General features: G+C 36.3%; 1 protein-coding gene across 2 annotated transcripts; it reads left to right on the top strand.

Moving 5' to 3' along the window:
• The first annotated feature begins 1,748 nt into the window (after window positions 1–1,748).
• Window positions 1,749–18,056, top strand: LOC137937047 (DIS3-like exonuclease 2). 2 transcript variants are annotated; one of them, XM_068782078.1, is made up of 8 exons: window positions 1,749–2,609; window positions 3,345–3,703; window positions 4,544–4,597; window positions 4,702–4,770; window positions 4,986–7,223; window positions 16,737–16,808; window positions 16,905–17,154; window positions 17,251–18,056. In XM_068782078.1, exons 1-8 carry the CDS (start codon window positions 2,471–2,473, stop codon window positions 17,316–17,318), a joined length of 3,249 nt encoding a protein of 1,082 aa, XP_068638179.1. In that variant the 5' UTR covers window positions 1,749–2,470; the 3' UTR covers window positions 17,319–18,056. The 2 variants fall into 2 exon arrangements, with proteins under 2 accessions (XP_068638179.1, XP_068638178.1); XM_068782077.1 differs by having other exon boundaries at window positions 16,905–18,056.
• Window positions 18,057–26,501: the final 8,445 nt, after the last annotated feature.

Raw genomic sequence — 26,501 nt, 5'->3', positions numbered from 1 at the left:
ACATCCTACATTCAATTACATCCTATATTCATCCACATTCCACATCCTACATTCAATCACATCCTACATTCATCCACATCCTACATTCAATCACATCCACATCCTACATTCAATCACATTTCACATCCATACTCAAAACACCATATTCATCTATGCAATATATAAACACAACAACATATCAAATTTAAATACAAACTATACTAATAAGTCACGTCATAATTCAAATATCATGTCTACTACATAATAATATTCCAAAAAAATAGTGTATTTATAACGCATTACAATTAGTTTTCAAAACAAAATTTAAACCACTCGACCTGCTCTTCCACTGTCATTTCCATAAACATGACCTTCTTAGTTGGTGTATCCAACCATGAAGGAGCGCGATACTTCAATTCTGTAGGCAAGTTCGGGATTTCCCTATGGGCGTTGACGCAACCTCTTACAATATCGTTTTTCATCATGAAATTCTCAAATGTCTGAGCAATTCGATCTATTCATTTCGGTTCTCTTTCTACGACGACTTGAAGATGACCGTTTACTCATCCCTAACTATATCAACATCCGCTGGCTCATCCATCGGGACATGTTCCGATTCACGGATCACCTCATCGCCCTGATCTACAAAGGTTGTAGGTCCTGACCCTACCGCTATTGTGTTTCCCACCACACAACTAATTTGTCGTACAGGGGGCAACCTTCACGTCTATACTTCTCAGCATCTTTATGCTCCTACAAGAATAAAATATCATTTAGACGTCTTGGAATAGAGTTATACTATCGCGAAAAACATAAAAAATATTTTAATAGTACATCATGTAGTCGAGCCATACAAATTTACTGACCTTTATGTAATCAAGCCATAAAGAATTACATGCAATAACTCGTGTTGTGGTTGCATCCCAACCAAACCCACTAGTGTTGATACAGTTAGTTACCGTTTTGTATGTTTTCTTCCATGCTCTTGTTCGATTCTTCACTTGCTCAATAGTTTTTTTCATGACTGTGTCTTCATTGAACTTATTTACACAATCCATGTATACCTCATACTTCCACACCCTGTTAGGCAACTTGTTCCCTAGATTGACCTGCTCGACCAAGAGATCGAGCATTTTGCTATCATCATCGAATGTCCAAATATCATATGTTCGACCACTTGGTTGTCTTCTTGCAGCCACGTATAATCTAAATCTGATACGGTCCTCACGGAAAAAACTTTATCAAACAACCTTTACTCGTCACGGAAACATAAACCATAAAAAAAAAATACCAACACAAACCATATAAAAAATACCATGTGGTGGATATATTTAGTTGTACATATTTATATATTTTTATAAGTATATATTTATATTTTCATCTATATATTTTTATGTACATCAAATATTTATATATTTTAAATGTTTTTATTAATTTATATTTATTATTTATTATTTATTATTGTATGAGTTTAATAGGAAATAAAAAATTAAAGAATAAAAATAAATAGAAAATAAATATATTTATTTAAAAATTAATTAGTTTGCTTAGTGATAATTTCATTTCGGGTCAATTGCTTGCACATCTAATTCGAACTCCGGTTAACCCATCGTCTCGGACACGGATGCGCACGCTAGCAACACCAACTGCAAACAATGAATGAGAAAAGACACGTGTCACGATGTTGTGAGTTAAAAGAGCCGGGCAACTCGTATTTAACAACGCGGTCGGATTTCGCGAAGAAGCAAAAAGCAAAAGAGAGAGAAAAAAGGAAATAAAGAAGAAAAGCAAATCGAGAGTCGGCGCTGATGTCCTCCAGCCGTCCAATCATGACGTTTCTCCTTCAACCATAACGAGTCCTCTCGCCAAAGCTTGTTCTTCATTTTTCACTCTTTTGTTTTTTCGGTTTTCTTTGCTTCCTCACTTCACTTCTCTCTTTCTGTTACTTCTTTTGATTTATTCGTTACTTCTTGATTTTACGTTCTGTCTCTCTGTTTCATAACGGGAGAGTCCTCTCGCCAAAGCTTCTTCTTCATTTTTCTCTCTTTGTTTTTTCGGTTTTCTTTGCTTCCTCACTTCACTTCTCTTTTTCTGTTACTTCTTTTGATTTATTCGTTACTTCTTGATTTTACGTTCTGTCTCTGTTTCATAACGGGAGAAAGTCCTCTCGCCAAAGCTTCTTCTTCATTTTTCTCTTTGTTGTTTTTTCGGTTTTCTTTGATTCCTCACTTCACTTCTCTCTTTCTGTTACTTCTTTTGATTTATTCGTTACTTCTTCATTTTACGTTCTGTCTCTCTTTTTTTTTGTTTTTTTTTTATCATCTGCTGCCTCTTCTTTCCGTGTTTTTTTGGAGCGGAAGAGAGTTGAGGCGGGGAAAAAGTGGTATTTAGAGGCTACGATTAGGTTACTGATCTAGGGTAGTTTTAGAATTTTCTCTTTTTTGAGGTTTTTCTTCAAATTTTCTGCTTTTCGTTGGTCTTTGAGTTCGTCATGAAAGGGGTATCACAGCAGCAGCACCATCAGGTGGTAGTAGTTGTGGAGGAAGGAGAGAAGGAGAAGGAGAAGGAGAAGAAGAAGAGGATGCGTAGGTCGAATCGTCGCTCCAAGCAGAGTACGCCCCCACTTTCAGGTTCGTTGTTTTTTCTTTGGATAATGGAAAACTTCAGTTTTTACGAATTTGATATTTTATATGGTCATGATCTCAATTTAATTTTGTTCTGTATACATTTATTTAATAGTTCAAATCTTAGCCTTTTTTTTTTATTTTCTTTGTAGTATATTATTACGCATCGTTGTCAGTGTTGTTATTTCTCGCTTCTGAATAGCCTGAGAAGCTCTTATCCTGACCAAGTCTAAACTTCTCGCCACCTGGCGAGCGGAAAACTTTAGCATGCTTCTACGGTGCTCTTCTCAATAAGAACTCAGTGTATGTTCGGGATCTATGATGTTTTTATTGTTTGTTTCGGATGTTCAAAAATATTATGCTTGGCCTCTTTTCCCGTTTGCGTCAAACCGGAAGGGCGTGAAGTATTCTGATGTTTAAATTTTAAGTGTAAGTTCTCTGTTTCCAGTCTCCCTTAGTTGGAAGTGAATTAGAAGGGCTAGAGGATGTATACCTTGGAAGATAGGAATTTTGTCATTACTGTGTTCCGTGCTTAATCTGCGTACAAAATTAAATGCTTGGATGGTTATAATTCATCAGCATTGTATCTGAATTCTTAAAAGCCACTGGATAATAACTTATCATCTGATGTTCTCATTGTTTTATGGCTTGCTACCGATAAGTTTGTTACTTTCTCTTATTAAAATTGTTGATTTGGAGCTTTAAAATTGTAAAGTCCCATTTTCAATCTGTTCCTTGCAGGAACTGCCTGTAGCTCGACTGATGGAACCACTATGCGGGCATGCAAAGTGTTGGAAAAGTATATCAGTTTTTCTAAGGATGGGGAGCAACCAATTACTGCATCTAATAGTGCTTTTAATTCACTTCCACCTACGCACAACAGCAGTGCACCAGAACTTGGCACTTGGTCCAATCAATTTTTCTCTCCTTGTCCTCTTGAGGGCAAGTCTTCTATTTTAAATTTCAGATCATGCCCGGAGCCAAGTTTTAGTTGTGGGAAGGTCAATTGTTTGCCAAAAAGGGATAGAGAAGCCGATAAGATGCAAAATAAGTATTTTGCTTCTCACTTGTCGATTGAGGATGCTAACAAGGCAGTTGAGGTTAGTTTTGAATTTCTTAGATAGATAGCTCTGTGGTCATTAATTTGATCTTATTGGGGTATGTACAGGAACATTGCACATTGTTTATGAGTATTGGATCATTTAACTTTATAGAGCTTGTACCTCTGGTGCTTATTTGTGACTACTGGAAGTAGTATTTACCAGATGGCTATTTGTACTTTACGCCATGAATCTGGTTTATTGATGGAAAGGAATCATCCTGTGCCAGTGGTTCACAATATTTTTTATAGTTCGAAACCTATAGATTCAATATAATTGGATGGTTATGAGCTGCTCAATTCTTGTCTTAAATCATAGTACTTTGATTGGATATGAAGATCCATCTGGTTTTCACATGTTTTTACTGGTGAAATTTACCATTTATTAGCATGGAGGTCTGCTGCTGAACATAACTATTATCCTTATATAACTGTATTTCATAATCAGAAATTATTAAATTGGGTTGATGCCAATTTAAAATTTTAATTTCTTTCCTTTTTATCTTAAAAAAGATGAAATATTTCATATCTATTGGCATTGAAATTCTAGCATATACTTTCTAAGGATTGGAACCTCTATTGAGTGAGCAGTAATCCGGTTGTACTTGAACTTGCCATTCAATCTTTTTTCTTTTCCCCATGTTTTGGATAATTGATCTCACTGTTCATTACAACAGGTTTTTATTCCTGGACCCTTTCTTAGAGAAATATAAAATGTAGCTTTTCCTGTTTGTTGCAAATCCAGTACTATTATTTTGTTGAACAGTATAACAGATTGATATATTAGCTGGGGCTTATTCCAACATCAGCAAGTTTCATATATTTTCTCATTACTTTTCAGAGAGGAGCCGCTTTTAGAGCATCATTCCGTGTAAATGCTCATAACAGGCTTGAGGTAGGCCTATTCTATATGGAATAGTTGATTCTTTTGTTTTATTTTGTCTGTTTATTATTTCTAATTTAGTTATTGAATCGAGTAATTTTTGGATATATTTTCAGGCTTATTGCACAGTAAATGGAGTGCCTACTGACATTCTCATAAGCGGGGTAGTGGCTCAAAATAGAGCAGTGAGTTACTCTTTCTGGTCTTTAATTCCTTTATATGTAATTTTTTAGATATAGAACACTGTACCCTGGTGTGACTTGAATACAAGGCCTTACTCTAGAAGTCTTCCCTTGTGGCCATTGAGCCAAAACGAATGTACTATCCCTTATGTGATAGACAACTTTATTAAAAAAAAGTGTGATAGACAAGTATAACAAAAATATCTTGGTTATTGTAGGTTGAACGAGACATTGTGGCAATTATGTTGGATCCAGAAACCTCCTGGACCTGTATGAAAGCTTGTTGTCTTGAAAATTCTATACCAATGGATGATTTTAATGTGGTCTCTGATGTCTCCGAGATGATTGATGATAATAGTAAAGGGAAAGAAAATGTGGATTCTGGTTTTGAATATCCTTTATGCGGCAATACATTGCTTCAAGGGTCAAAGTTTTCTGGTGAAGTGCTTCATCTGGATATGGCAAATGGACATAAGCGTTCTTGTAATGGGTCATATGGGCAACATTCGACCACTGCATCTCATCTAAATGGTGGACTTAGCTGTGAACAAGGCAGTTGTGTGACTACAGTGGAAGAGGTATGTGCTTTGTTGAGTGCCTTCCCATCAAAACGACCTACTGGTAAAGTTCTGACAATCCTTGAAATGTCACCTCGTCGTGAGTCAATTATAGGTTTTCTCAGTGTTAAGCAGTTCATTTCTTATAAAGAAGGGTATAAGAAAGAGGTAAATGGGCATCTCTTGAAGAAAAATCAGAATCCCATATCATTTGGTGCAGAAGATTACATTCAATTAACCCCCACTGATTCAAGATTGCCAAAAATGATGGTTCCATTGAGAAGCTTGCCAGCCCACCTCCGGGAGAGACTGAAGAAGAGAGATGAAACAGTTGGGACAGAAGTTGTGGCTGCGAGAATCGATGATTGGAGAGAAGAATGTTCCTTACCACAAGCAGAAGTAATGCATGTTTTTGGTCGATGTGGAGAAATTGAACCCCAGATAGCTGCAATTGTATTTGAAAATAATATTTATAGTGGTAAATTTTCATCCGACTCTCTGGCTTGTGTTCCTGAAGTCACATTGGAGTTACAAATGACAGAGTTGCAAAAAAGGAAAGATCTTCGGGATCTTTGTATGTTTACAATTGACCCTTCTTCTGCTTGTGAACTTGATGATGCACTATCAATTGAGAGAATTTCTGATGACAGATACAGAGTTGGAGTCCATATCACTGATGTGTCTTATTTTGTTCAGCCTGACACAAGTATAGACAAGGAAGCGCAAATCCGTTCTGGTAGTGTTCATCTCTTGCAGCATAAGTTGCCAATGCTGCCACCTCAGCTTTCGGAAGACATTTGTTCACTTAATCCTGGCATGGACAGATTTGCTTTTTCTATGATATGGGAAATCAACCAAGAAGGCGATGTTATGGATCGGTGGATTGGTCGCACTGTGATTCGGTCTTGTTGCAAACTTTCATACTCGATAGTGCAGACCATAATTGATGGGTCATTTGATGCCGAATGTTTTGATGACTCTCAGGATGGGTTTCCTAAAATACATGGTCAGTTCAGGTGGCCAGACATTAGCAAATCTATCGGAAGCTGTCATGAGATCTCCAAAAAGTTGAAAGAGAAGCGATTTAGAAATGGGGCTTTGTGGTTAGAAAGCTCCAAACTTGGTTTTTTATTTGATGAGCACTGTTTGCCATATGATAGTGTATTTTCCAAGCAAACGGATTCAAATTATCTTGTTGAGGAATTTATGCTTTTGGCAAATAGGACTGCTGCAGAAGTGATATCTAGGGCTTTCCCTGATTGTGCTCTTCTGTGCAGGCATCCAGCGCCTAACCGTCAGAAACTTAAAGAATTTGAAGCATTCTGTTGCAAACATGGGTTTGAATTAGATGCTTCTTCTTCTGCCCAACTTCATCTTTCCTTGTTGAAGATAAGGGAAAAGCTCAAAAGTGACCCAATTATGTTTGATATTTTGATCTCTTATGCTTCAAAGTCAATGCAGTTAGCTGCATACTTCAATTCAGGCGATCTAAAAGAAAATGAAAATGAGTGGGCCCACTATTCACTGGCTGTTCCGCTTTATACTCATTTTACCTCTCCTTTGCATAGATATCCTGATATTATTGTTCATCGAGCTTTAGCTGCAGCTATTGAAGCTGAAAGAATCTGTATTCAGATGACAGGTGACAGTAATAATGGGGGTTCAACTCGTTGTGGTTCTGTTAAGAGTTGTTTTACCGGAATCCTTTTTGACAAGGAAACTGCAGAATCAAAACTGGGCAAGGATGCTTTATTAGCTTCTGCATTGAAGTACAAAGTTCCTACTAGTAAAGGTCTGACAGATCTTGCCGCTTATTGCAATATCAAAAAGTTGTCTAGCAGGCATGCAGAGGAGGCAGCTGCAAAACTTTACCTTTGGACTCTGTTGAGGAAAAAAGAGGTACGACATATCTTTGCTTTTGTTTTTTGCATGTCCACCTGCTTCGAGGGTGCTTATGCCACTGCTAAGTACCATCCTCTCTTTCTTCCTTTGAAGTGTATTGAGAGTGTAGTCCAGCCAATGCTTGTGGTTATGCTTAAGTTGAGGTTATTTTTTTTGTTGGTTCCATCATGTAAGACAGAGTTTTCTAGTTTTGCTGTATCCATGGGGACAGTCATAGGGTTCGGCATTTTATCATTGTCATGCAGTACATTCTGATCCCTTTTTTCTCTGTGTTATCTTCATTGCATAGTGTAGTCCGTATCCCAGTACAGTTCTGGTGTATGTTTGCGTGAAGCATTTATACTTCATTTTGGACATGACTTATGTATTTCTTTATTTTTATTTAATTTTTTAGAATTCTTACCTTTGGCTGTCCATATGGAGCACCGTGTTTCTTTTGTGGAAGGATTAGGTCTGTCACATGAATATATGTATCATTACACTTGTTCTTCTTTTTTGAGCCGTAGTTGCCAATATTTGAAGTGCTGGGTAGACAGGTAAAGATAAATGAGAGTCATTCACTTAGTAGTGCATCAGTTAGAGGGTTCTATTTATGCTTGTAGAGGGACTTAAAAGAAATAAATATGGCACTTTAACATGGATCTAGCAATTCTTTTTTAAAAAAAAAGGGATCTAGCAATTGTTAGATAATGGAGGAGAAAATTCATATAGCCAAGTGGGAGAAGTCTCTGATGGGATATGTTGGTCGTGATAATGAGATACTGTGGGCTTCCTTTTTTCTGGTCCATTAGATCTGTCAACAGGTCTGTTAAGAAACTACCTCAGTAATTTGGTATGACTCTCATTTAAGAATTTAACATGTTCATGATTATCAGTAACGAACTGAAATGAACCTTGTCAAATCCTTTGAATATGTCTGAAGGGATTAGAAATGCGCACAGCCTCCTGCAGAGAGTCCTGAAATGCTAGTATTCTTGGATTGTTTGTTGATGCAACTACTACAAAGATTATGCACATCTGACATCTTAGGTCCTTGATCTGTCTTCTATGGACACTAATTAGAGCCGTAAATGGACCGGATCTGGACAGAATATGGCACTATCTGGATCTGTTCCCTCTACAACTATCCAGATATCTGAAATCCGAAAAGTAGATAATTTTCCAAAATCTGATATTATCTGAATCCAAAAACCTGAAAGAAAAATAATAAAAGATCAAAAAATGGAAATAAATCCAAAAAAGATTCTGTTTCTTTGTTCCAGTCAAATCGCTTGCTTCGTTCAACACTGCTAGCAAAACTCTACACTACAACAGAGTGTTTCCATTGTTTCTATTATAGAGCTAATCACACAGTTCTCTCTCTTTCTGGCCTTATGTAGAATCATAGGAGTGAGCGAAGCAGTTGCATAGGCTGCTACCTTGCGCGCTTCTATCGATAGGGCAAGCGAGATGCATGCCTATCAACTGCCTTCTTTGGTGCCAGGCGTCTCAGGGCTTGACTCAACTAACATGGTCACATTCACAAGCTGATTTTGATCTCACAAGGAAAAGCAAGCAATCGTTTAGTGTAGGCCCCATTGCAATGGGCCTTGATCTAGTGAGGTTTTACTTTTTTGGGAAATCATTGCAAGGAAGAAGGATTTAATTGCACCTAGTTTGCTTTGCTCTTATTCGATTTCAATTACTATATGGAGACGGAGGTCGTCCTTAGTAATTACGTTCCAGCACAACACTGTCTTTCATAGTTGAAGTTCAGTTGGAATCCATCTGGTCTAGGAGCTTTTTACTATGAACCATTACCAGTGACTAGATTGAAGAATTTTGTTAAATTTAAAAAAAAAAAAGATTGAAATTTTTTGTTTGTGCCCTAGGAACGTTTTTGGAATTAAATAAAAATTTAAAAAAAGGGGAAATTAAAACCTATGGAATTGTTAGGTGGAGGGAAATATCATTTTTGTGGTTCAATAGAGACTAATCACTTATAGCCTTTCACTTTTACCAAGTCAAGAACAGAAGCCTTAAAAGATTAGCCCTTCTAATAGGATTTTAGGCTTAGTGGAAAAGTTGCTGGCCTAAAATATAATTTTGAAAAACTATGATGCGAATTTTACAAAGACCTTGGATGTGTTTTAAGTCACTATATTGTGTGATGGAAATGTGGCAGAAGTCTGTAAAAATTGTGGAAGCCTACTCAAATCTCTTTGTTTGTTGCTTCTTTCTATGGATGATGGCTTATTGTGATGACTTGTGCAATAATAAGATTTCTTGCGGTTTTGGGTTTATTAGTTGAGAAAGAGGTTCTTTAATTTACTTACTCATTTTAGGATGTGCATTGGAGCCAATTTTCACATAGAATTAGAATAAACACTCATATGTAGCCCTCCACCCATGCTCATGTGTAGGTACAACAAAAAGGGCCCATACGTGAGGGGGGGTGTTAAAGAATAGTTACACATGGATCAATTAGTAGAAGGATTTGGGGTTTATTAATTGGGATGAGGCTTCCTAACTTGTCTGGTCATTTTGGGTTGGGTTGGACCCAACTTTACCATGGTATGAGAGCAAGTCCTTATAAGTGGGCCTCTACCTAAATTGTCAATGTGTAGGAGTCACAATGAGAGCCACATGTGAGGGTAAGTGTTAAAATCTTGGGTGTATTAGTTGGGAAAGATCTTGGGTTTCCTAACTTGGACTAGGACACCTCTTTCCCAATTAATATGCCTATGATCTTTTTACTCATTAATCTATGTGGGACTATTTTTTAACTGTTCAATTTCTGGAAAAGAGAAAAACTTTATTGACTTATTGTAATTTGAGTACAATGAGCCTCTATTTATAATAGAAGAAACAAGTAGAATTCAATTACAACTAAACTATCCTTATCCCAGTTACACCCAAAGTTGAACACTCTTCAACGATTCCCGTCAAGCTAGAATTTATAACTGCAACTTGCAATGAAAAAGATTCTTGGTCTTGAATTTTCTTTTGCTAATTTTTTTTTTCATTAATGCAAAAATTTCATCTTTTGTGCTCTTCATTTCTTGAATATTTTGATCACATAAAAATTACCACAACATGTGGAACAAAATACTTCTTTCTTGTACTTCCTCTTCTTCTCTCCCTTAAGCTGGGGATAAAAAGGACAGAGAGACCCAACTTGGATAAAACACAATGCGGGAGAAGAAAATCACTCCTAGCCGTATGACAAAACTCTATACACTAGTAAAAACGGTCATAATCTGAAACACACTCTGCTTAATTTTAAAGGCGGAAAAATTGTCCAATTTTAGGGCACAACAAAGAGACTATTCACTTTTAAAGGGTAGCTCAAACACAAATCACCTCTTTGGTGAAGAACAAAAGACTTGACTCAAGCTGGATGTTGGGCACACGATTATACTTTTTAGGTAGTGGGTTTAGGCATTGCTTAGAAGTGATAAAAACACAAGATGATAAATTGAAGAAATACTAAAGGAAAACAACTTTAATCAGAAGAAGGTGACTATGCAACACTCATACTTCATTTTTTTATTTTGAAAACTAAGGGAGACTATAATGCTAGAATTTAATAAATTTGACCAAGTATAACTTTCTTTGGGGTGACCAGAGTTACACAACCAAGTAACAAAAACACAAAACTTGAAAGCAACATCGAAGCAAGATATTGCATACCTTGAATGAGTACATCATGGAGCGATTAAGTCTAACCAAAATTCTCCTATTAGAGGAGAAATTTGGCTAAAAAATTCTGATTTTAGGAGAAAAGGAAACTCAATTCATGTCAATGCATGGTGAGATAATAGGAGAGAAAATAAGAAAAAAAATAGATTTTTGGCAAAACTGACTTTTGGCACTTCTGATAACCATATCTCAAAAAATGTAGCTCATAATCACAAACGGTTTGTTGCTCAAGAAACTAGACTCAAAGAGTTTTAAATTTGTTGATTTTTCAGGATTCCATAGATAACAATCTTAGGTAAAGGAGAAAAGGAAAAAGAAGAAAAAAGAAAAGGAGAAGGGAGAAGAGAGAAGAGAATAAGAGAGAAGGAAGGGTGAAGAGACGTCAAGGGGAAAAGGAGAGAGATGATGAGTGCATGTGAGGGAAAGAAAAGAGGAGGAAAAATAGGGTTGTGGACTTATCCCAACCCTCCTCCTTAACTTTATTTATTGATGTAAAAAATACCAATATTACAAGTATACCATTCACCCCAGTAAGAGTGAATAAGAGACAAAAATTATAAACTAATTATATCAATGACTCCCCAACTTATTCATATTTTTCAACACTCCCCTTCAATAAGCAGGTAATGCCTGTCATTCACAGGACAATGATAAAAACCCAAGGGTACCAATAAAAAGTTTCAATGGACTTAAAAAGGGGGGTAAATAGGAGTTAAATAAAGGATAGTAGGAGAAAAGTTGCCAAATAATAAAAGGGTAATGGGGTATCAAAGGAAGATAAGATGAAGAAGTTGGGGTCATCATGTGTTTTATTGTTCGAAGTAATTCAAATTCTTCATCATATGAACCAATGCCGACAACAGTCAGCAAATCATGTGTTAAGTAGGGTCCAAGGCCCATCCCAAAATGACTAGCCAACTTAGAAGCCTCTTTCCCAACCAATAAACTCAAGAGCTTTGTACTCACTAATCCATGTGAGACTATTCCTTAATACTTCCCCTCACGTGTAGGCCCTCTTTTGTGGCTCTACAAGTGGATAATTTAGGTGTAAATGACTAACCAACTTAGGAAGCCTCTTTCCCAACTAATAAACTCAAGATCTTTGTATTCACTAATCTATGTGGGGCTTTTCCTTAATACTCCCCCTCACGTGTAAGCCCTCTTTTGTGGCTCTACAAGTGGATAAATTAGGTATATGCCCTATTTTGTGGCTCTATAAGTGGATAATTTAGGTGTAGGTCATTTTTCGTGGCTCTACAAGTGGATAATTTAGGTGTAAATGACTGGCCAACTTAGGAAACCTCTTTCTTAACTAATAAAGTCAAGATCTTTGTAGGCACTAATCCATGTGGGGCTATTCCTTAACACTCCCCCTCACTTGTAGACCCTCTTTTGTAGCTCTACAAGTGGATAGTTTAGGTGTAGGCCCTCTTTTGTAGCTCTACAAGTGGATTATTTAGGTGTAAATGACTAGCCAACTTAGGAAGCCTCTTTCCCAACTAATAAACTCAAGATCTTTGTACTCATTAATCCATGTGGGACTATTCCTTAATACTCCCCCTCATGTATAGGCCCTCTTTTGTGGCTCTACAAGTAGATAATTTAGGTATATGCCTTCTTTTGTGATTCTACAAGTGAATAATTTAAGTGTAGGTCCTTTTTTGTAGCTCTACAAGTGGATAATTTAGGTGTAAATGATTAGTCAACTTAGGAAACCTCTTTCCCAACTAATAAACTCAAGATCTTTGTACTCACTAATCCATGTGGGACTATTCCTTAACACTCCCCCTCATGTGTAGGCTCTCTTTTGTGGCTCTACAAGTGGATAATTTAGGTGTAGGCCCACATATGAGTACTTGCTTTGATACCGTGTGAAGTTGGGTCCAAGGCAAGCAACCGAGGATTTCTTCTTTAATAATAATATCTCAATCAAAGAGACGCAATAACAGCTGTGGTAATGAGCCAGTGCCCAAATAACACATACCAAATATATAGTTATATAGCAGCAAATAACCAGTAAATAATGAAGTTCCTTAGGAGTAATAAGGACACATGAAATAATCTGCAGCGAGTCTATCCTTGAATAAGGAACTTGTGCACCAAGTAATAAGTTGGAACCGAGTAATAGGCAGAGGTATAACTCCAGAACTAACAAGTTCTGAAACTGAGCAGTGAAAGATGAAGTGAAGCTTGTATTTGAAGGACCATCAACGGTCTTCTGTGGGGAGTGAACTGCTGTCATCAATCTCTTAATCATGCCAAATTTATCATGGATCACCTTAGTCAGGGGAGCACAACAATTGGAAGTGCAGCTTAATACTTCCAAGGAGTAAATTCCATAATCCAAAAACAAGTGCTGGAATTATCAATAAATCACCCAAAATTCCAAAGCATGTGCTGGAATTATCACTAAGCAGGTGCAACAAGGATAAGTATTCGAGACCTTGAAGCATAAAAATCAGCATTATGGAGCTGCAGTCGACGGCCTGTTGGAAGGAAGCATGAGATAGCGGCAAATATTACAGCAGCTTGTTTCTTTGCAATTTGGCAATGTCAACTCAATCAACTGGATTGCACATGTGCTGCTGTAACTGAATTACCAACAACAGCTGCTTCCCATATCAAGGCTGGCCCACCAGGTAGAATTTAACTCATTCAATGGCAACAAGGATGAGGAAGCAAATGTAAAGAAGCTGGTTGATCAAATTATCAGCAGCAAGAGCACGTTTATAAACAGTATAATACCAGCAGCATCTTGGACAGCAGTAAATTTCAATAATAACCAAACTATTTTAACTGTCTGCTGCTTCTATTTTATCAATATCAGTGATAATCTATAAGTTAAAATTCATTCACCAGCTAGATAAAAACAGTAAGAACGACGACATGTTTAGTGTCATCATCATGCTGGAATTCAAAAGAAAGGAGCAGGCAGCAGCTGCTTCTCATATCAAAGCAGGTGACAGATGCAGAATCTGTCGCGACACAGAGAGATTGTTGAGGTAACAGACGTAAAAAACTCCAGCAATTACCAATTATCAGAATTCAGAATTAAGAAGGCTTCTCAGCAGCTCACCATACCAGAATATTAACCTCTGCTGCTGTAGAATCAAGAGAATTCAAATCGAAAAAAGCTCTCTTACTCTGCTGCTCCCCAACGGCTACTGCAAATATTTTCCTCCCAATGTGATTATGCTGCAAGAGTATATAGCAGAAACATTGCCTGGCTCTTCTTCTGTAGCAATGAACATGAATTGCTAAGAGCTGCTGCAAGTTTTCTCAAAAAACAGAGACGAGCAAGTATTCAAACAGACTTGTCTTTTTCCTTCTGCCGCTCCTAATCGACGTCTGCAAATACTTTTCCTAACGGAGAAGAGTCACGGAAGCTCTGCTTACTTCTGCTGCTGCTAATCAAATAAATTCAATCTCTAACTGTTGTAATCCAGAACTCAAGTTGAGTTACAAATCTACTGCTACTTCGATGGCTGCTGCAATTTTCCTCTCAAAAGAAACCAGAGAAGAAAGCCAGCTCTAAAGCTAAGCCAACGCCTGGTACAGCAGTAGGTACAGTCAACAAGATACTAGAATAAATTCACAGCTAACCAGCAGCAGAACAAGCCCAAGTGTATACCATCAGAGAACTCAATGAGAAGCCATATTAATTCAAGGAAGATTGCTGAAAGGAAAACACATTAGAGTCAGTATGCAAAAGAAGCAAGACAGCATGAGGCAATATGCAAAAGAAGGCAAGACAGCATGAGGCAATATGCAAAAGAAGGCAAGACAACATAAGGCAATATGCACAAGGCAAGATAGTACAATTTTAGACTTCTCCTACAAACTTGTCTAAACTTGGAAACTTTTCTTTCAAATTAAGATCCCCTTGTCAATGTGGGACACACCTTCTAATCTGGGCAGCATGCAAAAGGAAGACTGCTGCAATTATGGACACAAACAACACATGTTTCTTGAATTATCACCAGTTGGAACTCCAAAGCTTAATCTCTTTGTTCTCTGGAAAAGGATCTTTCGGAAAAATAATTGTTGAGAGAACCCTTATGGCAACCAGTCTATGAAGCTCTTAAATTGATTAATGACATCAACAACAGAGAATGTATAATCTCATCCACTTATAGTTTGAACTCTTGGTTCATGAAGAAGCAAAAAAAATAGAAACTGATAATATGCACGAGGAGAAAAGTATAAGAAAAGAGGAGGAAGAATAGGGTTGTGGACTTATCCAAACCCTCCCCCTTAATCTTTATTTATAGATACCAAAAGTTCCAATATTATAAGTATACCCTACACCCTTGTAAGAGAGAATAAGAGACAAAAATCATAAACTAATTACATCAATAACACCCCAACTTATTCATATCTTCCAACAAAATTGATACCTAATTTGACACAATTTTTTTTGTTCTTGAACCTTTTATGACCTCTTGATTTTCTTTGTTTTGTAGCTTGAACCTTGCCGACTCCAATGCGAATATCTCCTTAAATATAGATCAGATTGTCATGAAATTTTCATCTTATGAAACTAAACTTCAATAACTTTCATCCAAGTATAACTTTTCTTCGTAAAATATACTTCTTTTGAGAGAAAGAATCTGATATATTTCGGACTCTTTAATTTGGCTGAACTGAATACTCTTTCTTCTTTGGCCAACATGCCATTGACTCTTCCGAGATCGATATCTCCCTCCAGAAAACTCAGATTGAGAATTGGTTGGATAGATAAGAAAATAGACTTATAGATCTTTCTTTTGATATATAATTCTCCATATAAAGTCTCGTTTTTTATAGTATAAAAATGGCTCAAAAGTTGAATCTTTCTGCTACTGCTGCTCAAACCTCTTTTGCAGTCCGACCTTTGTTGCTTCAAATATCAATTTCTCTTTTTAGAAAACTTCGATTGCCAAAATTCTTTTTTCTTTGGAAAGTAGACTCAAAGATCTTTCCATCAATATATAATTTGCAATATGAAAAGTTCAGTATGAAGATGCAAATGCCAAAAAAAAGAACAAGTACTATGACAACTTAAACTACTAGAGATGATAGATCAGAAAAAAGGATCACATTATCTTTGTGGTTTGACCGAGTCAACTCACAAAACCCGCTCTGATACCATGTTGAATTTCTAGAAAAGAGAAAAACTTCATTTACTTGTTGTAATTTGAGTACAATGAGCCTCTATATATAAAGAGGAAACCAGTAGAATCTAATTACAACTAAACTATTTTTATCCCAGTTACACCCAAAGTTGAAAAGACAAGTCCTAGAACATTTGACTAACTGAACATAAATAGAAGACTAACATAATTAAAACACCTTTAACCGAGACACTTCTGTAAGACCTCCTTCCATGAGACTGTTCTTAGACTCCGCCATATTAATTTGGGCTCTGTGAGAGTCATGTAGGACTCTTCGATACTTGTTCTTCAACACTAACACTTGCAATGGCGCCAATAGCCAATATTATATGACTTTCTTTACAAGCAAGTTTCTGCATTATGATCTAGTTTGTGTTTGTGTATCTAATGATATAAATTACTTCCAACTACCAATCCCTTAATTTTTTTTGTCTTTTCTGTGGAAATATTATATTAATTTTAGCATGTAGCTGATTCTTTTTTGCTTTCGCATTAGGAATTATGAAAGCTTGGAATATAGAGAAGAATAAGTGGTATTGCTTCTGCATTTAGCATGTTGTTTTTAATATTTAACTTCTTAACTTTTTATTGCATCTATGTGGAGATATTTAAATATATATATATATACACACAGCAGATCTTCCCTGTTTCTCTTCACCATATGTGTCCTTTGCAGGCTTTAATTTCAGATGCGAGAGTTCTGGGACTGGGGCCCAAGTTCATGTCTGTATACATTGAGAGGCTTGCAGTAAATACTTCACTCTGCTTCCATAACTGTGTTCTTTCTTCTGTTGATTAATTTAATTTGTTATTATATCTTATGATTATATCTGTTGAATTGCAGATGGAGCGGCGGATATATTATGATGAAGTTGAGGGTCTAATTGTTGACTGGCTTGAGACTACTTCCACTTTGGTACTTGATTTACTCCCTAATAAACGGATCCAGAAGAGGGGCAGCCCTGGAAAATTTCGCCCCCTTGAAGAAGTTGCATATGTTGTATATCCTTGCTCCACCAATTGTGGCAAGATGATTGTTGGAGATGGCAATCACGAGTTAAAGACTACCTTGACAAAAGAGGGACAGCCTGACGGTGAGCTTGACAATTTGGAGGAATATAAAACTGATCCTGCTGTTTTCCCGCTGACTGTTCGACCTCTTTCATCTGTTCCTGTGATGGTGTATGCAGCTGGTGGGGATGGTGCTGGACTTGATATAGGAACAAAGCTGTACCTGAGTTCATATTTTAGCCGCTAATCAAGGGATTCAGAATTTGACTGTTTCAACCATCAGGGGCTAATCTTTTTAAGGTACCTGGTGGTAAGTTCAACCAGGTCACAGCCAAAGAAGACAGATTCTGGAACAAATAACTTAGATGTAAAAGGTTTGGCTTTACAAGGTTTTGCGGTTGTAGATAATGCTAGTCTTGTATAGTGTATTCTCAGAAGTGAAGAAAGAGAGATCTCCCATGGCAGTAGCAATGTTGTGAATAAACTGACTTGGACAGTGAAAATCTGGTGGGGGAGGAGAGGTTTTCTGATACGGTTTAGGTTTGGTTTGTTCTGCTGAGGGATGAATAATTGCTTTCCGTCTTACGAAGCTGCTTGCGGGAATTGGATCAAGGTTTTTTTCATAGGTCCAAATTCTTATTTGGTGTCAGGTGATGATACACACCCTCAGCAAGAACATTAACTAGGTTCTGGTCCACTTGGATCATTTGCAATTCTATATTTTGCATAAGCCCAAATGTTTTTTTTCTTTTTGGGCTGTTTATGGTTTCCACTGGCTGTGACTTTCAAACATCAATCATATTTGTTCGTCTTCTTCTTCCTGTTTGTTCTCCTCGTCAGGGTCCTTTTTTTTTTTTTTTTTTTTCAGTTGTTGCGAAGGTGAGCATGGAAGCATGTCTCTTATTCAAACATTTGGTTATTTTGTTCTGATGGTTTTGATTGTGAAGTATGTTAAATTCTTTACTGTAATAGTCTGTACAAGCTTGAAATCAGTGGCAATAGAAATTAGTTTCTTTGCCTTTATGTTCTCTGCAGGACATTCAGTTACTATAATGGATTTGAAGCCTATTGATTCAAAAGTCCACGTTAAGGTATGCTCATTTTCTTGTTTGGACTATTAATTCAGATTTAATGACTTGATGTCATCATTTGATTGAAGTAGTATGTTAATGGAATGGGAGAAGTTGGTTCTAACATCGGTGGATTTTCTGGTCAGTTATCTTTCTTTTATTATTGAGATGGGAATGTCTCCACAATTAATAATCTGAGAAGCAAGAATCTACATGACCTGTGAGCTGAGACAGATTCATTCTGTTTACTGTACAAAGCTAAATTTAACCTTGCAGCTGTAGCCTCTCTGCGCCTTGACAAATGGGAACAACATCAGATTTTGAACTGATGGAGATTTCCATTTCAGTTATCTTGTTCTTAAGCAATGGAGGCTCTCTGTAAATCTGGGTCCTCCTCGTTCACTTAACTGCACGTTCCCTCTTTCATCCTCTCCCTCCCCTTTCCGCCCGAACAATGCCCAGTTTCTTATCTTCTTCCACACAGGAACCCACACGGTCGTGCTCTTACTGCTCTTTGTGAGCGTATCATGGTGCATAAGTGATTAGTCTTGTCAGTTCTGCTACTTTATCTTTCATCTTCTCAACCTCGCTCTTTACTTCTTGCTTGGTGGCTGACCAACTGCCCTCTTTTGATCTGTGATGTTTTCTTCGGAAACAGCATCTCTCTGCATTGCTTCTTTCATCTTTACTTGCTCTGTAAATAGGACTTGAAACTCTGTTTCTTAGGAAAATATGCTGCTGTGCTTACTGGTTAAATCTTCAGAACAAACATCGACTCTTAACCTAAATTTCTTTTGGAAAATCTCAACTTCAAATAAGCTAGCTAAACTTAAAAATAAGAAAATGAATGGTAACATAACTTGATAATATCTACTTCTGAAGTATCAGGTATAGATCTTAATCATGCTCGATAATTTCTAATCTGTTTCTTTATCTGAAGATTCTCAATTTACAGTGAAGTTAATAATATTGTGGTCACTTGAATAGTTCCAGTCCCATTTCATCAACTTGAATAATTCTTGTATCTGTATGGAACTTGAATATGTTCTTACTTTTATTTTATTATAAAATATTGATAAAATAGAAAAAAAAAACTGAAATGAACTCCAATCATGAATTGGTTAAGGTCTTTATGTCATTTTAGTTATTTTATAGGAGCATATAAGTATTATCCCAAGTCTAACAAGGGTTTAGGGTTGCATGAGTATATTTTTAGGCTTAATTAACAACATAACTTTGGAATACCGTATACTTAGGCTAATATTAGGTTATGGTAAACAAAAAAGTTTACAAAATGTGAAGGGGTAGAAGTGAAAGAAGAGTTTTCATTAAAAATTAATGATTTTACACTTTAATATGTAATGATAATAATTTTCTAGACTCACTTTAGCTCCAATTTTTTAGTAAAATTTTTGGTTCAAATACATAAACACTTTATGTTATTCTAACAATGACACTTAGTGCCAAAGATATACATTATTTGTCCCATGATAAAGGACTGGCAATGGAGCGGATCCAAATTCATTCATCCATGCATACAAATGGATGACCCTCTAAGATTGATCTTAAAAAAAATACAAGCTCAAATATGCGAATCCTTGAGTTGAACCCCAAGTCATATGAGGAAGTTGAATAGAACTTACGGCCCTATGGATCCCATTTATCCTTTTCATGTGATTTGGAGGGAATTAACTTACATACTAATTTTTATAGACTAGAAAATCTAAATCCTAGAAAAGTGCAAATACTAGCCTATGGATTAGGGTTATGTTTGGAACACAGAAAGTGGAGAGAAAAGAAAGAAAGAGAGAGAAAAAAGAAAAGAAAAGAAAAGAAAAGAAAAGAGGTTTATTTTCTCTTATTTGGTTGCCTACGGAAAACGAGAGAAAAAGTGGAAGAGAAATATAGTTTTTTCTTGTTTGGATATATGTGAAAAATAAAAAATAAAAGAAAATTAGTAAATTTTAAAATTTCGATGATTAAAATTTTCCTTTAAGTTTTTATTTATTTTATTTTCTCTCCAAATTTCATTATTTTGTGAGAAAAAAATTATTAACTAAGAATGATTTTCTCTCTCAAAGAGTCTCTGTTGCTAAATAACTGAAATTATTTTTCTCTCCATTTTTCTTTTCTGCGAGTTTCAGATATAAACTTGGAAAATCATCACTTATTGTCAATTGATTTCGTATACCATATTTTGTTGAGTCGAGGTAATAAACCTTGTCATATGAGTCCCCATGAATGACCTGATTCTGTTTTATACTGAGAAACTGCTAAAAAATTCACGGAATATTTTTCAAAACATTGTTGGTCTGGTACTAATATCTGAAAATTCCTGGTCCCTTTACAGTAGATGAGGATGATAAATGAAACCTTTCTCCTGTGTAAATGACTTCACTTTTAGTCTTCTTGATTAATAGAAAAAAAATAATAGAAAGGAAAAACGAAGGCAACCTCTCGTTTTGTGCTGCATGGAAGCAAGCGTCAAGGGAGAGCTTCTCGCAGTTCATCAACCTGCATAGCCTTCGTCGCTCGTGATGCGTTAATGATGGATGACTCTGACATTAATTCCATAGAAGGAGTAAATTCAGTCGCCACAAGATCTCCCTTTCCATCAACCATTTCAAAATTTCAGTGTCCATTACCTTCAGAAAAGTATCTAAGGCTCTGTACAGACCATCGTCGCAGGTTCTTGCATTACCGGGCAAAACGTCCGCAAGTGCTTGGAACTTCACCGGGGAGAGATTCGGGTCCGTGGCAATCTCCGCCCAAATACCCATCCAGCAGCTTCCCCACTTTGATTTTCGTGGTAGTTTGTTGCTGCTGTCCGTGCATCAGGAAATATTCCACGATCTTCTGGAGTGTATCGACGTTGTGGATGGTGCGTCCCTCCGTCGTCAAAACTGTTTTGGAACCATGGGATGAAAGTAAACGATTCTCACGATGAAATGAAGCAGCAGAAATTGAAGACAGGGTGACGATAATCATTAATTGTGTGTGATTTTCTGAATCTGTAGCTTTTCTTTTTTGTCTATTTCTTCGAGTGACTATCGCAGACGGTGCTCGTCGCTCTTCCCCACCTGGGTATCAGTTTTTGCAGAAAAAGTAGAAGATCTGATTAGATTTTTGTGGAAACTAGTTGAACAAGACAACAAACATCGCCTAAACGAAAACGATGATAAAGAAAAATGATGCAGTGACTACTGTACTCTCTCCGGAGATATCCATGTAGAATTAACCATATCATGAACTTCTAAATAACATAGATAAAATTCATGAACTCAAAATTGTAATTAGCGTCAATTTCAGGCAAACAGTGCTTCGTCTATCGTCTCCAGCGACCAGAGTATCTCGTCTATTGCAAAGGCTCTTCGATGGCAACGTTCAGGTTTGCGTCTTCTAGACCAAACCCATTCTTATAATCCTCTTTCCATCAAAGGAGACCACCAACTGATGGGAAGGTGAGAGCTTGTAACTAGAAATAGTTACAACCAACGACCACCCAGGAAGGGGAAACACAAAACGATGATGGGTCACCATGTGGTGATGGTTGACGACCCATGTGCATACTTAATATGTATCATTGATTATTGATACATCTTCAAGAATGTTTCCCATAGATATAATATCCTTATACTCAAACAAAGAAGATTAAATTACATGAATCGTGGTGGTAAGTCATTTAGAGCAAGTATTATATTCCACGTATTACAATGCAACTGTTTACTTTGAAGGAGAACCTTATGTGACACATTTATTTATTAATGAACTTTCATAATACTCATTCAGGATCACCTTATATTGTCATTCTCTAAACTTTATGTATACAACCAAATAAGAAAATACACAAATGAACTTAATGAAGTTTTTCAATTGACAAGTTGCGATACAAACATAAAGAAAATTTCAATTATATAAATTACTTAATAGAACTGAGTTTCATATGTTCAACATGTCCCTTATAAGCAACGGGTGGTAGACCCACTTTGTTTGCTTTGAGATGTTCTCGAATAGCAAAAACTTTATGTCAATATGCTTACTACGACTTCCGCTCTTATTGTTCTTGGCCAAAAATACTATTGCGGAATTGTCACAATAAATCCTTAATGGTTTAGAAATTGTGTCAACAATTTCAAACCCTGAAATAAAACTCCTGAACGCCTATGATGACGCTTCAAAACATGCTACAAACTCTGTTTTTGTGGTAGAAGTAGCAACCAAAGATTGTTTTGCACTTCTCCAAGAAATGACTCCTCTATCTAATAAGAAGACGTATCCTAATGTCAACTTTCTCGAATCAAGGAAGCTAACAAAATTACAATCTGAATATCCAATCACTTCCAGATGATCAGATCGTCTGTACGTAAGCTTGTAGTCTTTAGTCCCCTAAAGGTATCACATGACTTTTTTTGCAACTTTTCAATGGTCCAAACTGGGATTACTTTGATATTTGCCCAACATTCCCACTGCATATGCTATGTCAAGTCTTGTGCAAACCTGAGCATATATTAAACGACCAACTGTGGAACCATATGAAATTTTTTCATTTGTTCTCTCTTTAAATTATTTTGTGGACCTTGTTTCAAACTCAATTTGTCACCTTTTACAATAGGTGCAACACTAGATGAACAATTATTCATACGATATATTTCTAGAATTTTTTTAATATAGGTTTCCTGAGACAATCCTAATGTCCCTCGGGATCTGTCTCTATCAATCTTTATACCTATGACACAAGAAGCTTTGCTCGTATCTTTCATACCAAATTTCATCGAGAGAAATCGTTTGACCTCATGAAGTAATCCTAAATCACTTGAAGCAAGTAGAATATCATCTACATATATGACTAAGAAAATTATTTTGCTCCCACTAACCTTATGGTATATACATTGATCTATGATATGCTCCTTAAAACCAAATAAAGAAATAACATCATGAAATTTTAAATACCACTTATGGGAGGCTTGTTTTAGTCCATATATAGATTTCTTAAGTCTACAAACCAAGTGATTATTCCCTTTTGAAATAAAGTCGTAAGGTTGTTTCATGTAAACCTCTTCTTCTAGGTCTCCATTGAGGAAAACCGTTTGACATCCATTGGATTTAACTCCATATCAAAATGAGCTATTAATACCATGATTATCCGAAATGAATTCTTCTTTGAAACATGAGAGAATATATCGTGATAATCAATTCATTCTTGTTGAGTAAATCCTTTGGCTACAAGTCTTGCCTTATATCTTTCAATATTGCATAAAGAGTTTCTTTTGGTTTTAAAAAACTCATTTACTGCCAATGACATTTCACCCTTTAGGCAAGTTAATAAGATCCCAGACTTGATTTTTAGCCATTGAATCCAACTCTTCCTTCATGGCATCATTCCATAATGTGGATTTATGTCCACTCCTGGTTTGTGAAAACATAATAGGATCATCTTTAACACAAATGTCCATGTCAGATTCTTGAAGGTACTCTTCATATTCTGAAGAGATTGCAGGTTTTTTAACTCTTGAAGATCTTCCTAATGGTACTTCAACATTTTTAAGTTAAGAATGTTGAGTAACTAGATCTATAAGAGTATCCTCATGATGAGATGGTTCTTCAACTATTGGTTTACTTGAATAATTGGATCCTCATGATTATCATGAACAACAACCAATCTATGCAAAGTTGTAGGAGCATGTTGAGAACTTGTATGCTCCTCAAAAACTAAGTTTCGAGGTTGACTACTCCCACTAATCTCATTATTCTCAAAGAACCGTGCATTCTTAGATTCGACAATTCTTGTCGAACGAGATGGATGATAAAATTTGTATCCCATAGACTTTTCTGCATATCCAATGAAATATCCACTGACTGTTCAAGAGTCTAACTTTGTCTCATGTGGATTGTAGATCCGAACTTCAGCTGGACAACCTAAACATGTACATGCCTTATACTAGGTTTCCACCTTTTTCATAACTCGAATGGCGTTTTATGAACCGCCTTGGTTGGAAACCTATTGAGTACATAGACTACAATTTTGAGAGCTTCACTCCACAAAGACAATGGGAGATCGGAGTTACTAATCATACTCCTCAACATGTCCATTAATGTTCAGTTTCTTCTTTCAGCCACACCATTTTGAGACGGTGAGCAAGGCATAGTGTACTATGGCATTACACTCCTCAAGAAACCATGCAAAAGGACCTGGCAATTGTCCTATTTCAATGTACCTTCCATAATATTCACCGTTTAGGAGAATAATAGAGGAATCAAAGTTTGGGACCGACAAAGTTTGAAGAACTGTAAAAAATAGATAACAAGCTTAACATGTAATAAAGCTAATTTTTTAAAATATTTACCCATGTAAATAATCCAAACAAATAAATCAGCGTGCCGTTATAATCTTTCTTGTATGCTTAAATTATAATACATATGCAATTTATGTCTCTTTATGATGGGACCCATAAATTTGTTTGTAAAGGAATATTCTAGGCCTGTAAGCAACTAGAATTTTTTGCTTTCCCATCCTAATTAATCACTTAAATATAACATTTACCATGTAGGGTTAAATAATTATATCTCTATAATTAATCATAATTTTTTATGTCATTAACTTTATGTGAATAAACTTAATGTCACTAGACATTTGTATAATTAAGAATGTTGTAGTGATTACTCAATTATTCAAATGTATACAAAAAATATGATATAAAAATAATTGACTAAAATTAAGGTCAATTATTAATTCTTTATATTTAGGTCAACTAAAAATATACATAAAAAATGAATTATGCATAAAACCTAAATAAAATTTTCACAATTGAAAAATTAACATAATATGTACATGATACAACTATATGTGCATGCACAATTATTTCACTCATATGAATTGAGATGGCATAAAAAATAGATACTGCAATTTTAAATATGTATCAAATGTGTATCCAACGATAACACTTAATGGCAGATGGCCTAATGGTCACTGGCGCCAGAGTTATTTCCAGCGCGCAAGTTTGAATCCCCGTAAATGTAAAACTTATTTTGAGAATCGAGTCTGCTCAGTCCTCTTTTAGGCGAGTCGACACAACGAATTGGAATGGGTGAGCTGACTCAACCTATCTGAGTCGACCCTAACCGCCCGATTCGACCCTTAATGTCCGAGTCGCTTCAACTTGTTTGACTCGTCTCAATTAGTCCGAGCCTGTTCAACCGGTCTGAGTCGACTCGTTATTTAAATGAAACAACTTAACCTAAGTTTCAAAATTTTATTTTTTATTTTTTAATTTCTGTGCGTTGGAGGTCGTCTTCAACCTCTAGCCACGAGCAACGCAAGGGGGGAGCGTCGAACGTTGGTCGACATCGTCTAGAGGACACACAACGCTGAGGCAAGACGCCGGTGCTCATAGTGCATGCATAGAGTGTTGCTCTAATACCAACTGTAGAATTAACCATATCATGAACTTCTAAATAACATAGATGAAATTTATGAACTCAAAATCGTACTTCCGGACATGGAGTCAATTTTTGGCGAACAAAGTGCCTCATCTATCTTCTCCAATGACCAGAGTGTCTCGTCTATCGTAGAGGCTCGTCGATGGCAACGTTCAGGTTTGCCTCTGCTAGACCAAACCCATTCTTGTAGTCCTCCTTTCCATCAAAGGAGACCATCAACCGCTCTCCTCTCTCGTCTTCTCAACCCAGACTTCATCTTAGCCACGTCTCTCACTCTTCTTCTTCGTTCCCCTCTTTCAAATTTCGTGATCTTGTTAAACTGTGGACGGTGTCCCGTCTCCACGGAGTGGTAGGACTTGATCCACTTGTCCAAGTTTGGTGGAAAATTCGTATTTCAAAGTGTATGATAAGCAATCTGGAATGGGATGGTTACTGAAGTGCTTTAATTTATGAGAAATCTTCTATGGCACTATAAAAGTGCGGTTAAGTCATGAATCTAGCCATAATCTTTAACGCTTAAACAAGTAATTAACAAGGACAAGAATGGGTCCTTTTGATGGTTGCACTTTGCTAGTCCGGAGAGTACTGCATCGACAGATTCCAGCCCGGTGAGTTCTACTCTTTTTGTTTTTTTTTCTTGCTAGTTTTCATGAAGTTTCATTCCATTTGATGAATCTCGATTTGGATTGGGAAGTTTTGCGAGATTATAATTAAGAGAGAAGAACGAGGAAAGAGTCACAAAGATTTCTGCTAGCCAATACCGAAACAAAAAAAAAAACAAAAAAAAAAAAAACAAGAATCTGAAAATTTTCCTAATGCATGACAAAGAAAAAAAGTTTTTTAATTAATTAGTACACTTATTTTATTTTTTAATATTTTAAATATAAGGTAATTAAAAATGTACCGATAAATTTGATTTTTAA

Source organism: Aristolochia californica, unplaced genomic scaffold (genome assembly GCF_029961685.1).
Source record: "Aristolochia californica isolate CCGP_79_NKW_82.1479 unplaced genomic scaffold, dmAriCali1.0.hap1 SCAF_7, whole genome shotgun sequence".
NCBI lineage: Eukaryota > Viridiplantae > Streptophyta > Magnoliopsida > Piperales > Aristolochiaceae > Aristolochia > Aristolochia californica.
This window is presented reverse-complemented; position numbering and strand designations above follow the sequence as displayed.